The sequence below is a fragment of the Xenopus tropicalis genome, chromosome 1 (genome assembly GCF_000004195.4).
Source record: "Xenopus tropicalis strain Nigerian chromosome 1, UCB_Xtro_10.0, whole genome shotgun sequence".
Lineage (NCBI taxonomy): Eukaryota > Metazoa > Chordata > Amphibia > Anura > Pipidae > Xenopus > Xenopus tropicalis.
The window spans coordinates 126,347,875-126,364,915 of record NC_030677.2 but is presented as its reverse complement, the minus strand read 5'-3'; the positions used below and the strand labels follow the sequence as shown (position 1 = coordinate 126,364,915).

Below are 17,041 nucleotides of genomic sequence, written 5' to 3'. Positions count from 1 at the left end.
CAAGATCAAGTAGCTGCTTCATATTCAATAAAATGGTAAATATACTGTCTAAGGCATAACCTATAACATAACTTGAAAATACTCATATTTTCTGTAGAATGGCTATAGTTAAAAAAAAATAAAAACCACCAATGCGATGTTTGCCTAACCCCATTTACAAACAGAACCTCCACATATTTTTTATATATATAATATCTTACCCTGGCATCTGTGACTTTAAATTCCCTTAAGATATACTGTGGCATGTTATACTCTGCCATTGGGTCCACTACAAAATACTGATACCGCGCAGAACGCTCAGCAGGCCAATATTGATGGCATTTTTCCTAGTAAAAAGGGGAAAAAAAGAGTCAGACATATTTAAAATATAAGGTTTATCCAAAATATGGGATATTTATCTTTTAGTGGAGGAAAATGAATTATATGAATGTGGTCTGCATGATTAGGCCTGATAAAAGTACAACTGTAACATTGTAAAAAGATGGAAATCTTTGTAAATGTGGTAGCATTTACACACTGCTTTGGTTTGCTCAATACAGGTCTGTGTGCTAGTGATTGTTTGCAGACAGCTTGACAGGATTAGGATTAGAGTCCCATTTGTTATACATGTGAATCAAGCCAACTTCACAAATAAGCATATGGATTTAAAAATACTTGATTCAGCTGATAAGAAGCAATAGACTGTCATCAAACACTGCATAATGGCAGGAGCAGCAACAGCGGGGTGACTTTTATGACAGAATAAACCATGATCAGCCTTCTCAGTGTAACATCCAATGCGCCATACAACATTTAAACCAGAGATGTTTTTTTACCAATTACAAATGAATCTATAGTCTCTGTTCATGTATAACGTTTATTCCTGGAAATGCTGCGACCGGTGCTCCACCCCTAATTTTGTGTATTTAAATCAGGCTAATATTTGAAAGTTTATTAATTAATATATGATTGGGAGCTGTCACATGTTTTCCGGTGACAAGGAATTATTAACTTGAATAAAGAACAATGCATGGAACATGATACCTTTGACAGATAACTTGAACAAGCCACTTCTAAAAGAAGGGACACATATAAAACCTCTACTGGTTAATGAATGTACAATTGGTCAGTATAATATTTCAATACAATTATTTCATTGACACTGTTGATTAAACATTTGTTGAAACATAATGGAAAACAGTAAATCATAATTTGCACATTCACTGCAATCTTAATTTAGGAGAAAACCAAAAAAAATCAGAAAACACTTACTCTGCCCATTTCTCGAAGTTTAGTTAGCATAACTACAATTGTTGAATTGTGCTCCCACAGCATTCTCCAGAAGTCTTCTGTTGTCTCTGCCAGGGGACCTTGTGTAGCTATATAGGCTTTCTGTTGTCTGTTTTTTGAAAGAATAAAGATTTTACATTACCATATTATAACATAATTCCAAACAGAAAGATCCTATTGAATGTATGAATTGGACATTACAGAGAAATAAAACTGGAGGACAAGATAAATCCAACAGATGTGTGTCTGCACTTAAAACTCAATATTGAGGTGGGTGCTTGATCAAAAAATATAGATACCTATAGAAGGGCTTCTATATATCTTACTGTGCTATGCCCATTATGGGTTTAATGATTAAACATGAAACATAAATGTTGCTGCTTCATCTAAATAAACCATTTTCATAAAATATACATATTTTTCTAGCAGTATGTACCATTCATATATACACACATATACAGGAATGAAGAGCAGCAGTACTCTTAACTGTAAGGCCAACTGTCCCAGGTGCAGATAAAATATAAAAAGGTAAAAGTGTCTCACTCACAAGAGCTATTCAAATAAAAAGTGTTTTATTTACAAAAATTCCAACATTTTCAGCATCAGCTCTGCTCTTCCTCAGAGGAAGTGCTCCCAAAGTATAATAAAATTATTGTGCAACAATCACTTTATAACAGCATTGTGCAAATACTTGAGGGTCACTGTCTTGGTCATTTAGAGGACTTTAAAGGGAACTATTAAAAAAATAAAACATTAATATAGGATTCATCATACTGAAATAATAAAATAGATATAACCAATTAAAAATGTGGACCCGTTTCTAAAATAATAATAATAATTAATAGAATAGTAGATAAGATAATAAATAATTATCTTATCTACTATTCTCCTCCAGCATCTGTTTCTCTTCATTCATGCAAGATACAGGTGTCAGATATTGACTGACAGTTAGATCCAATATATGTTTTAGGGGGGCTTCCTTTCTTATCAGATATATTAGAGCTCACTCAAATAAATGATTACAGCACAAAACAAAACAACTGACTTCAGTACAAATCCTGCATGCAGAGAGATAGGATATGTAGTCATTTTAAAAGACTGAGCTCTAATACATCTTTAGGAAAAAGAAGAAACCCCAAAGGCTGTTTTAGACCTAACTGTCATTCAAAACCTGACTCCCAGCTCTTGCATGAAGAGACAATGGAGAGACAGATGTTTTTTGAATTGACAATATTTAGAAAATTTATTTTTTCAGTGTGATGAAGCTTATAGAAAATGTTCATTTTCGTGATAATTCCCCTTTAAAGACCCTTCTCCAACTGTTTCTATTGCCACACCACTATGCTATTAAAAAATATATACTTTACCTATATCCATCTATAAAGCTTGCGTTGATATAGTCAGATCCTTCCACCCCACGAATTGGCTGTAGACAAACCCTTGTAGATTCATATGGCATAATATTAACAAGGCGGTTTTTGAATTTATTACATGGAAGATTGGCACTGATGAACCTTGAAGTGTGTGCTTTAGAACTAGCGAGCCGCTGTAAGATAAGTAAAGATATTGTTACTTATATTGTAATTGGTTATTTTCTGGTCATGAGGTAGTGAAACAAATATATAGGTACCTTACCTTAAATTCTAACTCCATTCCTGTCACATTCTCTCCTGTTTCTATCTGTGTCAGCTTCTGAATATATGCATACAGGTTTCTTGCTGGCACTTCGGTATTGCCACATGTCACCGCCTCCAGCAGTGCATCATGGATAAAGATATACTGGTCCTCTGTTTGAACCATGTAATTCCTCTGAGCTCTCATTAAAGTTACATGACCATAAATATCTACAGTTTTTTCATGTCGTATTCTCTCAAGCATAGCATCTATTACAATGAAACAGCCAGTTCTGCCAACGCCAGCACTGAAACAGTCAAATAAAATATAAAAATTAGATTTTTGTTAATGATATTATAGTAATTATTAACAGTAGTTATTACAAATCTTTTCCTTAACTAATGTTTATACAAAACTTTGTTTTAGAATTTTAATTCACATAAATACCCCTCCACATCTAAATCTCTTCTGTTACAGCATCCGCTGCTACAAAAGAGATCTTTTTTTTATCAATTAAATTGCTGCTTTAAGAAGCTAAATATAGTTTTTATTAACTATAAAATATAATTTTATAAATTTTATAAATTAATATAATAATCATTTTTTTATCTTACAGGTCCATTAAAATTCCCAGTGTCAGTTGAATGGAAATAGTGCTAGGAATCAAGCTTTAAACTAGAATATATGTTGTGCTAGTTATTCACTTAAGGGACTACACCAACACAGATGAAAATAGAATTCTAATTATTATGCAATAAAATGTGGCATGCTAACATGATATATTACAGTAACAGTGATATTTATAGCACAAGTTGCTTTGGGAATCTGGTGAGTACCCTCCTACCCACACCTTTGGCTTTCCCCTATCTCCTAGAGATATACTTACTTACTGAGAAGCAAGGAGGAGCTTCTGCCATTTAGGATATCTGTCAAAATGTATGCAGCCACCTTAGTTTAGAGTTACAGAACTTTTACATCTTGTGGATTTCAACTACAGGAATTGTAGGTTTTTTTCTGATTAATTCTGACTTTTTTAAATTAAAATTCCTTCCAGAAATGAATATCTAAGGGCCTAGTAAAGCCAACAATATATCATTCCGCTGTAACATTACAGTTAGTCCTGTATGAGTTTTGTAAAAATGTCTACTTCTAATTCATTTTTATTGCAGTTTCTTCATTTGTCCTGTTTTTTGCAATCTCTTTTAATCTGGCCAAAGCCTATAAAAGAGTTATTTTTTACCAAGCCTTAAGGCTCTGTAATGTATTGTCACTTCTTAAAACCCAGCATTATTTTTTTTCAGTTTGCCATGTAGTCACGAAAGCCAATAAATGCCATTTCATGACCATTATGAAAGCCTGTGGCCTCCTGCTTTTATCTGGTTATGAAACCTTTTTGGTGACATATAATATTCTTATATTTCCCCTGGTCTGTAAAGGACTGTAACATGTTGAAACTACATAAATAAATGATAATAAATATAAAATAATTTTTTGGTTCATAATATTTTCTGTTATTTTCCATTTATTAGACATCAGTCATTCAAGCCAATGCCTTATTTCTATAGTCAACTGATTAATGTAAAGAGTAGAAAAACAAAAATGCTGTATTTTGATCAGCAGACTGGAATCTAGTCCGTTAAGGCACTTTATAACCCAAATTTGCTCAATAATTTCACTAAATTTAGGGGCAGATTTATCAAAGTGTGAAATTAAAGCTCACCACAGTAAGGGGCAGATTTCTCAAAATGTACGATGTGTGAGTTGACTACAAAAATATACACTGCTACAAATAAATGGGTGATTTTTCTGTGGTGAGCTCTATTTTCACATTTTGCAAAATCTCCCCTAAAATTCCCCCACTCTATATTCATTTCTATGGGAGGCTTATTTATCAAATGGTGAACTCTAATTTTTACCCATCAACGAATATGCCTCCAAAAATCCCACAGCAATGAACAGAGAGTGGGGGAATTATACTATGGTGAGCTCTAATTTTACACTTTGGTAAATCTCCCTCATGTTTACAATATATTTTGGTATAGCCTAAACCCATTAATTAAAAACAAGGTTGAAAGCAAGCATCCTCCAAAAAAAAATATTACTGACTGCAAAAAAGCACACCCCCGTTTTCATATTATTTCAGTTTTTTTGAGGATTGCTCAAAATGGCAAAGCAGGTTGACATGACATTAAAGATAGTCAATTTAGTCATTTGTTAATACAATATATTATGAACAGAATATGACATGACAGTCGTTTTGTGCAGTTTGTTTGAAAGTAGAATATTGTAGCCAATGCCCATAGCGTTAAAGCAAGGGCTGTCGATCAATATAAATTTAAGCTTAGCAAAAAAAATTCTATGAATCACATTAAGATAGTGAGTGAAGAAATGGTAGAGAGGATGATATTTAGATAGGAAGAGGATTGGAAGGGGATGGTCATGGAATGAAAATGTGAGTCTGAAACTAGACTGTCAAAATGTCAAGTGTATTAATGTGACAAAAGCATCACAAGGATTCCTAAGAATATGGACTGCTTTCTAGATTCTAGAAGAAATTCTACAACCTAAATTGCCTCAAGCTTCAAGACATGATAACTAATCCTCTTGTTAATAGTAAAATATCATATCATTATAAGAAAAAATGCCCTTGATGTTTTAATTCTTTCTAAATGTTATATACTGTAAGAAATTTGTTTTTGTTAAAATCAATATTTACCATGTTGTTAAAAGTTTATTTACCCCTCTACTAGTCAGGAGCGCTGATTTATCAATGTTTGAATTAGAATTTTAACTATAATTTGAATTTGTTTGCACTAAAACTCATGGCATTAAATTAGGGTTTCCAAAATATGAATGTTCGATATTTATTAAACACAAAAAAGTTCATGCAGAAGTCAATGGGAGTTGCCCTACATAAAATATAAGCAATTTTCCTAATTCTAGTTTTTAAAATTTTCAACATTTTTAGTTTGAAGACTCATTGGAAATGATGATTAGCGTATGAAATTGTTGTTTTTTTTCATGGTTTTGAGTTTTTTTTTTTTTTAATAAATAAGCAAATAAGGTAAAATTTTGAGTTTATTTGAAAAACAAAACAAAACAAAAAGAATTTGACAAATAAGCCTCCCAGGGCCAACTTTTTCAGTGCACACTGGAGTCTATGGGTGTTTGTATTTTTTCAGTGAAACCTGGCACTGATCACTAGGGGTGACACACATTTATAAATCTGTTAAACTTGGAATTTAAACAGTGACACTGACACCCAGACTGACTGTGCACCTAAAATGTTATAATTAATATTGTTTATGTTTTTATTCAATCATTTCCCTGACCATCATCTATCAATTGTCTATCTACCGGACATTACATTTTAAGCAATAGTTATTTACCTAATCAACAAACCTTAGCATTTAGAATAACTCACACTCATTAACTGACTTCAATGTCTGTCATATGTGGAATGCCTGTATTCCCTATGGTAAATTAACTAGTACATATTCTAATTACATTTTGAAGCCCTAGTTCAACCGTTAACAAAAGTTCTGTCTGAAAGGTCTCCATGGAGATCATTTTTTTTGAGTTTTGAATAGTTTGTTTCTATTACTGTTTTCCAAAACTAAGATTTTGCTAATCTCAAAAGACCAAATAACACATGTGCTTTATGCATCTTTCCAGTGTCCTTAACTATCCTGCAAGTTTAAATAAGGAAAAGAAACACATATTTACTTTCAAGTCTTGTGCATTTTGTATAGTACATGTATACATCTTTAGATAAAAATGTACCATTAACAACCACCCTCTGTACCCAATCCTGTAGCCAGTTCCCTATCCATGTCCAACAACTTCACTAAGACCAATAGACCTTAGTTTAAATTGTTAAATTGGTCTGATATGACCTGTCCTTCATAAAGCCATGCTGATTACTGCTCATAATGGCATTCTCCACTACATAATTTTGTATGTGATCCCTTAACAAGCCTTCAAATAACTTGCCCACCATGGATAGAAGCCGGTGTAAAACTGAACTAAGCTCTCTCAGTAATTGACAGTGCATTCCATCTGGCCCTGGTGCCTTGTTCACATTAATTTTGAGTAAACTTTATGTTCCATGTCCTGCATCAACCTCTGAATAGACTGAGCTGAGCCAACAGTGCAGCTATCATGTGGTACTTTGGTTCCTCTATTGTATACACCGAGGAAAAGAACTGATTTAGCACATTTGCCTTCTCTGTTTCAATTATAACCATACAGTTTTCTGCAGGTCCAAATAATGTAAAAGGTTCCATAAACTTTCCTTTCAGACTGGGGACTGTATCATGACATTGGGCAAAAAAACAGTTTCAAACATACGTTTCTGTTTTTCTCTTACAGTACAGGTCATATAGTAGCAAAGCAAATACACTGAGCCTCAAAGCATTCTCCTTCCTAGGACCACCTTTGGTCTTAGTCTTTCCAGTGTCCTTAGCTGCCCCGGGTAGTTGTATACAAACAGTGTCCTCTTGGGAAATAGACTGAGAAATTCGTAAAAGTATGGGTTCCTTCTAAAACCATGGCTTGCAAGTTAATAACAAGCCAATAACAAAAAACAGATACAGCACAAGTTTTGTAGAGGTTGCAAAAAAGCATAACAAAACATTTCAATCTCAGGCTATTTCTAGCTGATTATTTTTTTTGTTTAAAATGCAGACAGAATTTTGGTTGTAGCCAAGAGTTGTCTTTCCAAGCTGAGTTCAACATGTTCCAGGTTATTCTATGTGCGGAGGTAATAAGTAGAGGTTCAGCTGGGAAAACTCAGTAATACCCTGGTCCAGATCTCAGCTATTAGGTTATGAAAATATTTTTACATTTCCTGCAGATGGCTGAATTCTTTTCTTCACAAGGAATGCTCATTCAGAATTCATTATGGACAGCTGCTGGCTTTGATTTAATGTAATTTCTTCTATGCCAAACTCAACTGCAGAGCAGTGATATTTTCTTTACACAGTGGGACACAACACAAATAAACACAGACAGCCAATACAGTGAGTGACCACAGGCAAAACTCATTTGAGGGAAAAAAAACCCCCACAATCAAATAGCTACAGCTAAATGGCTGTTTAAAATATTACAGCCTTATATATATAAATAGTATGTGCTGAAAACACTTGTGTTGTCCATATAAATGGTCATACATAAAGCTCTGCTATTAATAAACAATAAAAATACCTCCACTGTTTATATATTCCTTTCCTATAAACTATATTTGCATTACACTCTTCACTAATGAAGTCAATAGGGTACTATACACCTTTTTAAACACTAACAGATTATTTTGTTTTTACACTTGCTATATCCCTTTCCCTAGCTCTGTATAAATTAACTCTTTCCATTCTCTTTGTTGTCTGTTTTGGTCTACATATAAGCAGAAGTCAATTATACACAGGTTTTGCGCACTTGTAATCTGTAATTTACCTTAGTCTCCTTCGCCAACTGCTAACAAATTCCACAGCTACCCCCCCAGCGCATAACTATCTAGTCTTGCCCTTTTCTCAAGCAGATACTGTTAGTTGTATATATGCACAAAGAGGTGCCTAGATAGTTCACTAAATTGAGTATGTCAATTTATTATATGAAAAGAAAATATATTCACTGTACCTGCAGTGGACCACCATAGGGCCGGCATCTGGCGGGTTACATGTTTTTACTCTTCTCAGAAATGCTAGAAAAGGCGTGGGATGCTCTGGAACTCCATGATCTGGCCATGCAGTAAATTGGAATTGTCGTACTTCTCTTTTTTCACTTGATCCATTCTGTCCAAAAAAAAAAAAAAAAAACCTGTACAACCTTGTTTTGCGTTATACATCAAAATGCAATATAACTGTTTTTGTCACCATTCATGTCTCCTGTCAGTCACTGAAACAGTAACTGTAGAAACAGCAAGTAACCTATTACTTACCTTGTGTTAGTTCAGCTTATTTTAAAGTTGCCTGTTTTTGTTTGATATAATAGCCATGGCTAAACCATGAAAAAGCTATTATTTTATATATTTGCAGTTTTTTCAAGGATGAGCTTAGATCAGCTCTGCTTCAGCATAAAGAGTGATTATTCAGGAAAACGATGCTTGTTTGTTTGCAAAATGCAAAGAAAATGTATCACAGCAAGTCCCAATTAGCTTAAAATATTGTGAAGTAGCATTGCAAACTCTGCACAATTTGTGTATTGGACAATTTATTATTTTAGTACCTATATGGTGAAAACTTATATCACTGAAACAAAATGGAGGGAGCTTAATGGGATACATTTTATAGTGAGTAATATATGCATGTTCAGGATACATACAATGATGAGAGGATACATACATATTCCCATACAGAATAAAAGGCAGGTAAGGCATTGTTCCCAAATCATCCCTTTAATTACAGACAATTATGAAGTATACTCTGTGTAAGCCTTTATAGGTTGTTATGCAACTCTTACAGTAATTAAATGGATGGTTTGGTAGCACTGAACAAACACTCAGATAATAAATTAAATACACACTATTTGTAATGTATCTTTACACAAGCTTAAATAGTGTGAAACCCAACAGGTGCTCTCTCTATGATTAAGTGCAGCCAAAATCCTTAGGGATCCAACATCAATTTTGCGTGCTTATGCACACTCATCATCAAAAATAATTGCTACATACAATCAATAGTCAATATAATGACATGTTATTATCTTTCATTAAGTGGGATGCTTCATTCAAAAGGCTGAACTCAACATTTCTTTTCAACTTCAATTTCTATGTAACTGTAACTTTCATATTGTCTATCGTTAAAAGTAATTATGAAGGTAAGGTAGAGCAGAAACACTCCAAAATATTCCTTTAATACATTGCCAGCACACATTTGTGTGCCAACATATCAATCACATCAGTGAGTAGGATAGTTGGAAACCCAAGGCCCCAATTACAAAGTATATAATATAGCTGCATAGTTCACTTTTTACTTTGTTAGCATGTTAGTTCAAGTTAAAAAGAGAAATGGATTTAAAAGAGAAGGAAAGGTAGAATCACTGGGGGGTGCTAAAATGTTAGGTACCCCCCCCCCAGTGATTGCAATCACTTGATACCCTTGGTTAGTGCTCCTGTTAGCAGAAAACTGCACGCGAGCGATCTTCTTCCCTCTTCTGCCTTTGCTCTGCTGCACTGCATTAGAGTGAAAAGCTAAACTTTATCTAATAAGCCGGATCTTTCACTCTATTGCAAATGGGTTGGTCCTGGGATCGCAAAGAAAGAAGACCAAAGGAAGATGATCACTCACTCACAGGTACCCCAGCCCGGTGTAGTTTCCTGCTAACAAGAGCGCTGACCTAGGGTACCAGGTAAGTGATTGCAAACACTGATGAAGCCTAACATTTGACACCCCCAGTGATTGTTTCCTTCTCCTTTAAAGGCAAAAATAAGTGCATTACCGAAAATATATACACAAACAAAATTTTTTTTGTGCAAAAAATATTCTTATTACTTTGCAGGATTGTATAGCCCATGAATTGTGAGCTGCCTAAAGGTTGCATATTTTTAGGTTTCATTACATATACCTAACTCTGGGCCAAACTATAACATAAAATACTTGAAGTTGCTAAATACTTGTTGTAAGGGTATACTAAAACCTCTATTAAGGTGGCCATACACGGGCTGATTGTAGCTGCCAATATCGGTCCCTTAGGCATGCCCGACCGATATCTGGCCTGAAATTGACCAGATATCGATCGGGCAGGTTAAAAGATTTAGTCGGATCAGGGTCCCTGCCCATTGCCCCAGGGCCAAATGATCGCATTAGCCTACATTTGCCCAATATCGCCCATCCATACATGGGGATATCGGGAGAAGATCCGTTCGCTTGGCATCCTCGCCAAACGAGTGGATCTTAACGTGTATGTCCACCTTCACCTTTGAGCATGAATGCCTAATGAAGCATATTACATTGTGAAAAGCAAATATTTGTTTTTATTTGTGCATTTTCTTTTTCCAGCGGAAAAAAAGATGGCCACTTGTGATTTGTGCCAGTAAACAATGTATGTGATAAAACATCTTACTAAAAAGCATTTATTCTGCAGTAAAAAATGATTACACTGCCTTCAAATTGGTCTTAAAAATGTGCAGTGAATAATTACAGTTTGTAGAGCAAATTTGCATTCCTTTTATGCATTTTATTAAATTCTGTCCTAAACTTTTTTTACTTTGTAGGTTGACTGATAAATTCTAAATTGTGCAAATGAAATCTTACCTTATAAAGTGCAAAGGTCCTGACAGTGTAGGTTGCAAGCTCGACAGTATCTAGCAGGGTGATTTGGATAAGGCCATAGGTTTCCGTTCCTCTGCTGGGCCAATACTGATCACATTTTATCTGCAGAGAATAAATATTATTACAGTTATTCTGAAACCTGTTTCAAAGGACCATAATATTACAAACTTTGAAAACTCTGGTAAATTAAATGCCTTCATTTCTTTTGCTTTCAGGAGATAATTACAAACCTATAAAACCATAAAAATGTAATTGACGGCACAACTGATAAATTGTGTATTCCTGCGATCATTCCCAACCAACTTGCCAACTGGGACATTTTGGCTATGCCTCACTCACATGAACTTTCACAATAATCATGCTTTCCTTCATTAAAAAGTGTCTTAACTGTTAATAGGAAATCGTCAAAAAGCGGAATATTTCTAAAGGTTTAAATAGTACATGATGACTACTCATAGCTATATTGATTGTTCTTTTATTTGTAAAACCTTCTTATCACTGCCCAATTCTCCTGTAAAACATAAAAGGAGAAGAACTGTTTCTGAAAGAAATGTCTTCAGTCGGCAAATTCTATCAATCTTAAGCATTAACTAGGTTACTTTTAAAATATGAGAATTGTATGTATTATTTCCAGTCCCATGGTGCTTTTCAGAGGAGATGTTTTAGTAGAAAGAGACTCAAGGGATATTTAAACACCGTAATGACCACAATAGCTCTGCTCTATGCTTCATACTGATCCAGTTAGGAAATTTTAGTGCTATAAATGAACAGGAAAGAATCTCTTATATCTTTACAACTATATAAACTCTGGTTATGCTACTAGAATGCTAACAGAGATATAATTGTAAAAGTGTGATCTGATAGCAAAACCAGCTCTTTGAGGAGCCTTCATAAAACATTTCCATAATTAAATGAGAAAGCATTAGGAATCCCTATGGTTGCAATGCAGGCTGGTTAGCCACTGCTCTAATAAGGTTTACAGTTACAAGATTGTTAGCCTGTAATTAGTCACATCTCAATTGCAATAAAGCAGTGAGGAAGAGTTCCACCAGTTCCAAATCTAAATATTGTAGATAAGGTTATAATTTGTAGGCACTATACCTTGTATAGACTACAAGCTACTATTGCTAAACATAGTTTTCTAGCAGGGCCAAGAACATTTTTTAAATCATTATTTTGATTTGAGTTTTTAGATTCTAACTCTTCTAATGTCATAAATCATAATGCCTGAGATTACTGGATTGTCCAGTTTAGGTATGACAGGGTGTATTATTAGTGATGTATATAGAAGTTACTGCACTGCATAAATACATCTTTTAAGGATTGTAAACGCTTGACTACTGGATCTGTTTTGCACACAAATATAATAATTGGTCATCATTCAACAATGTCAGTCTGACTGAGAGGCCACACTTGCTCCTCTTCAGCAGCAGTTGGTTGTGTTGTCCCTATTGTCATGTCACTGGTTTATTTTACTTTATGGGAGCAAGTGGCAAACCAAAAATGGCTGCTCTATCTGTAGGTGGAGAGAAAAAAAAAAGAGCAACATTTTTATCCATTTACTATGGCTAGGTTACTGAGAAACTGAATGCACATACTGATGATATATTTATTGATTAAAGTGCTGTACTGTGCCAAATAACAAAAATATACAAGGCACCAAAGCATACATGGTTCTGGATGGAATGAGATCTTTTTTTCAGTATACAATGCAAACATAATTAGTGTTAGTTATTCTTCTGTAATATATTCCAGCATCGCAGTACCTCAGAATCCAGAGACAAAGCAGGATTCAATGACAGCACTGGCATGCTTTTCTGCGATCAATGTCAACATAATTAACTTAAATGAACAAATTAAAAACCTGGCTGCATCTGTAGAACAGCATCATTGTTGAAACACAGTGTTTCCAGCTGTACAAATGAGACTATTCTCTCTCTAAAGGACCCCCAAAAGATTTTACAAAAGGGCCAATTTTATTTATTTACACTGTGTGCTAGTTTGTGAAAAGCAGCTTTAAAAATGCAGGGTATTTTCATGATGAAAAACAGAATACTCTGCTTATTAGCATGGCAAATATGTATTTATTTAAGGACTATACTACAAGGTTACCAGATTATGTGGACAGTCCAACAAGAAGGGCTGCGCTGTCTGCATTAAATGTAAATGCAATCTATTTGCAAGCAATGCAGCCCTGTACATTGCATTTATAAGAAATATGTCTGATTTTCCTAAAATGGGAAGTCAGCTCCAAATATTGTTTTTTATTGTAATCTTACATTTATATATAGTACTGACAAATGTATGCAGTGCTTTACATAATAAATAATTTATTTATCATTTGCATCAGTCCCTTTCCCCAGAGCAGCTCACATACTAAGGTCCTTATTGCGACCATACAGCACACTCGGGTAAGGGATCTATTACCCGGAAACCAATTATCCAAAAAGTTCAGAATAAGAGAAGGCCATCTCCCATACACTCCATTATAATCAAATAATTAACACTTTACAAAATGATTCATTTTTTCTTTGTAATAATAAAACAGTACCTTGTACTTGATTCCAGCTAAGCTATAATTAATCCTTATTGGAAGCAAAACAATCCTATTGGGTTTTGTTAATGTTGAAATGCTTTTTTAGTAGAACTAAGGTAAATTACAGGAAGATCCCTTATCTAGAAAACCCCAGGTCCCATGTATTCTGGATAACATGTATGTATGTATGTATGTATGTATGTATGTATAACTTTATTTATAAAGCGCCACAAGGGTACGCAATGCTGTACAGTCTTACAGAATACAAAATTACACACAGGGAGGACAAGTGATATAATAAATAAGTACAATAAATACATATATGTATATATATATATATAAGTGCCATGTGGTATGAGACACAGTAGGAAGGAGGTCCCTGCCCCGTAGAGCTTACAATCTGAGTGGTTGGGTAACATACCGGCACAAACTGGAAGGTAAGAGTGCACCAGGTATGGGCATTTGCCCTTAAGCGCAGGACTGGGCAAAATAATGTTTTAGTGCTCCAGAAGGTAACAGCTGAGCTTTTTCTTAAAGAGAGTGGGTGAGTGTTCCCTACAGAGGGATTCAGGGATAGAATTCCAGAGGTAAGGAGCAGCGAGATAGAAAGGTTTAAGACGAGAGAGCGCAATGTCCCATACCTATACGTATGTTTTTGGATTGTGGAAGAAAACCAAAGTTCCCAGAGGAAACCTACAAACTCATCACCAAAAGCAACACACATTGGAAACACCAAATACTGCTCATCCCTGCGCTATACTTAAAATAGCATAGGCACAGCAGTATACAGAATATTGTTTTAGTGCCTAAGTATGGTAATCTTCCTCAAATAAATTACCCGACACAATATATGCTTTGAGGTTCTCTTGACAAGGTAAAATATAACAATAAAATGCAGCATCTAATCTCCATTTTATTGAACAGGGATTATTATAGCTGTTACTATCATGAAAAAGAAAGGAATAAACTGTGGGATGGTGAATTTGAAGAGTTAATTCCTACAATATTTTTTATAGAAGAAAAGGGATTGAAGATTCCTATGATTCCTGCGGGAATATACTGACAGTTTTGAGCAAAAACATTTGAAAATGTCATTTTATGAAGTAATAAGTCCCCCGATCAAAACGGTCTTAAACAGAGTTTATAGATGAAAAATAAAATATGAATGCTCAAACATGAGCCCTAGTAACAAATGCTTTTTCTCAGACACAAATTTTTTATATATATATATTTTTTTTTAAAATAACACTGAATATTCTTTAGTTCTTCGTGTTTTTACGGTACATAATGTTGGTTTTCATTGTTAATTTTCAAGGAACCCGTACTGTCATTAAATGTAAGTGCTCAAAGAACACGTAAGGAATTAAAATTGAATATTTTATATGATTCTCTGTCATTTAGTATGTCCTTAAGTACCAAATTTTATAATACTATTATAGAGGGTACTTCTTTGCTTTGTTCTGTGACTGTATAAATATGTCAAGGCTATAACTAATTGCAAGCAGAGTTCCAGAAAAGTGTTTTACAAATGTCAACATTGCTTAGACAGGAATTAATTTAAATCAGCTTTTTTTAATACGCATTTTAATAGCATGTGATTATACATAACTGAAAGCAATGTTAACAATTATTCATTGAACAAAGTTGTCTATCTATAGTGTAGGATATTTCAAGAGCTAAAACGACATAACATTCATTGAGATTATTATAAGCTAATGGCAGGATTTAGGGATTTATAAATTAGATCAGAATACCCGCTAGTGTAGGTGACTCTAAACCTATGAATATTGCCTGAAAATGAACCACATAATTTCTTTCTCAATGCACACAGAAAGGGATTTTGGTTAGAGAATGGTTTGTGTAGACAGGGTGTGACAGGTTACATGTGGATCACATCAGTAAACTTTTTAGTAAGCTCTAAATGACACAAACTATTGTCAAGGTAGGATCAATACATAAACATAAAGGTAACTACTGGCATGTTTTAATGCTCATTCTAAAGGTACATTGCATAGGTTTTTAAGTGATAAGTAGGCCTTCTATCATAAAAGCTCCTAAAAAAGTCTATATTGCTGCCATAATAAAATACTTTTCTCCCTGCCCTTAGTCTTATGCAGAGTCTATATCACAAGCAGCTCAACTTCAGCTCTCTCAGCTACTTCCTAGACTAGAGTAAAACCACACCTCCTTTGTTGAGCTCTCATTCTCTCTCTGACTGTGGAGATGCCTGACTGATTTATATTGGAGGAGAAGCAGCAAGCATGCACAACCACCTCCACAGTCAGAGAGAAAGAGAGAACAGCTTAGCAAAGAAAAGGGAGTGGAGCTTAACGCTAGACTTGGAAGTAGCTGAGAGAGCTGAAGTTGAGTGGCTTGTGGTAAAGAATCTGCGTGGCTAAAGGTATGTCATTCTTGGCATTATTTAGAGTAATTTTAGAGAAAAAAAAGGTTTACTAGCTTTTCAGTATGGGTTTTGGCCAGTTTTGTTTCCATATTACCTTATTTTACTTTATCTTGTAGTACTCCCACAGCCCCCTTAAATCAAATATGTCTGGATAGCTGTTATCACAATTAGTTCAGTGTCTCACAGTTGCTTATGTTGAACATGGTGTGCTACTTCTTTTAAATGGCAAATGAGAAGTAAACCAGGCCTGCATCACTTGCACATTGGAAAACTGGGAAACTAATTTACATGTCCATTTCTTTCTTCTGTCTCATCTCCACCAAAAGGGAGGTCACTGGGTCTCCCACAACTGGGTATTTAACTTGTATTGTGTATGATCACACATTAGTCACACACAAAAGCAGAGCCCTGCTTAGAGAACTTCTGCCATATAAAACTTTACCATGGACTTTTTAGACAAAATGATTCCAGATTACACCTCATGCTGTTGGTATTTGCAAGTGTCCTGTGGATAGTGATGCAATAATGGTGTTTTGCTGAATGCTATTGCTTTTACTAAGCAAATTTGTTCTACTCTGCAGTTCTTGTAATAATTGTCTATTTTAACAACAAGATTTAGCAATATTAGATCAGGTCATTTTAAGAACTATACAGTCCCTGCATGCTTAGGAAACCCCACAAAATCTTCTCCAAAACAAATTTTTATTGACTAAATTAATGTTGCCTATAGTCAGTCCTAGTAATTAATAGATTATTGCTCAGGAAGTACTTTAACCTGATATAAGATCAGGTTAAGGTTTCTGACTTTTTTGTGTCATAATAAGAATACAGCTTGAAAAATGCTTGGCCTGACAAAAAAGGTTATGTGACAAACCTTTAACATTTATTTAGAAAAAACACAACTTTTTACTTTCAACGTTCTTCTTTTAAAAATTTCGTAAGTATTAAGTT

At 34.5% G+C, this 17,041-nt stretch overlaps 1 protein-coding gene across 47 annotated transcripts in view; it reads right to left on the bottom strand.

Moving 5' to 3' along the window:
* Positions 1-17,041, bottom strand: part of ptprd (protein tyrosine phosphatase receptor type D) — a 909,395-nt gene that overhangs the window by 13,993 nt on the left and 878,361 nt on the right. For all 47 annotated transcript variants that reach the window (XM_031895469.1, XM_031895576.1, XM_031895588.1 and 44 more), the window contains 6 exons: positions 11,133-11,252; positions 8,518-8,672; positions 2,905-3,190; positions 2,637-2,815; positions 1,252-1,378; positions 201-326 (listed from right to left, as the gene is read on the bottom strand). In XM_031895469.1, the coding sequence (XP_031751329.1) occupies positions 201-326; positions 1,252-1,378; positions 2,637-2,815; positions 2,905-3,190; positions 8,518-8,672; positions 11,133-11,252 (993 nt within the window). The remainder of the gene's footprint in view (positions 1-200; positions 327-1,251; positions 1,379-2,636; positions 2,816-2,904; positions 3,191-8,517; positions 8,673-11,132; positions 11,253-17,041) is intronic.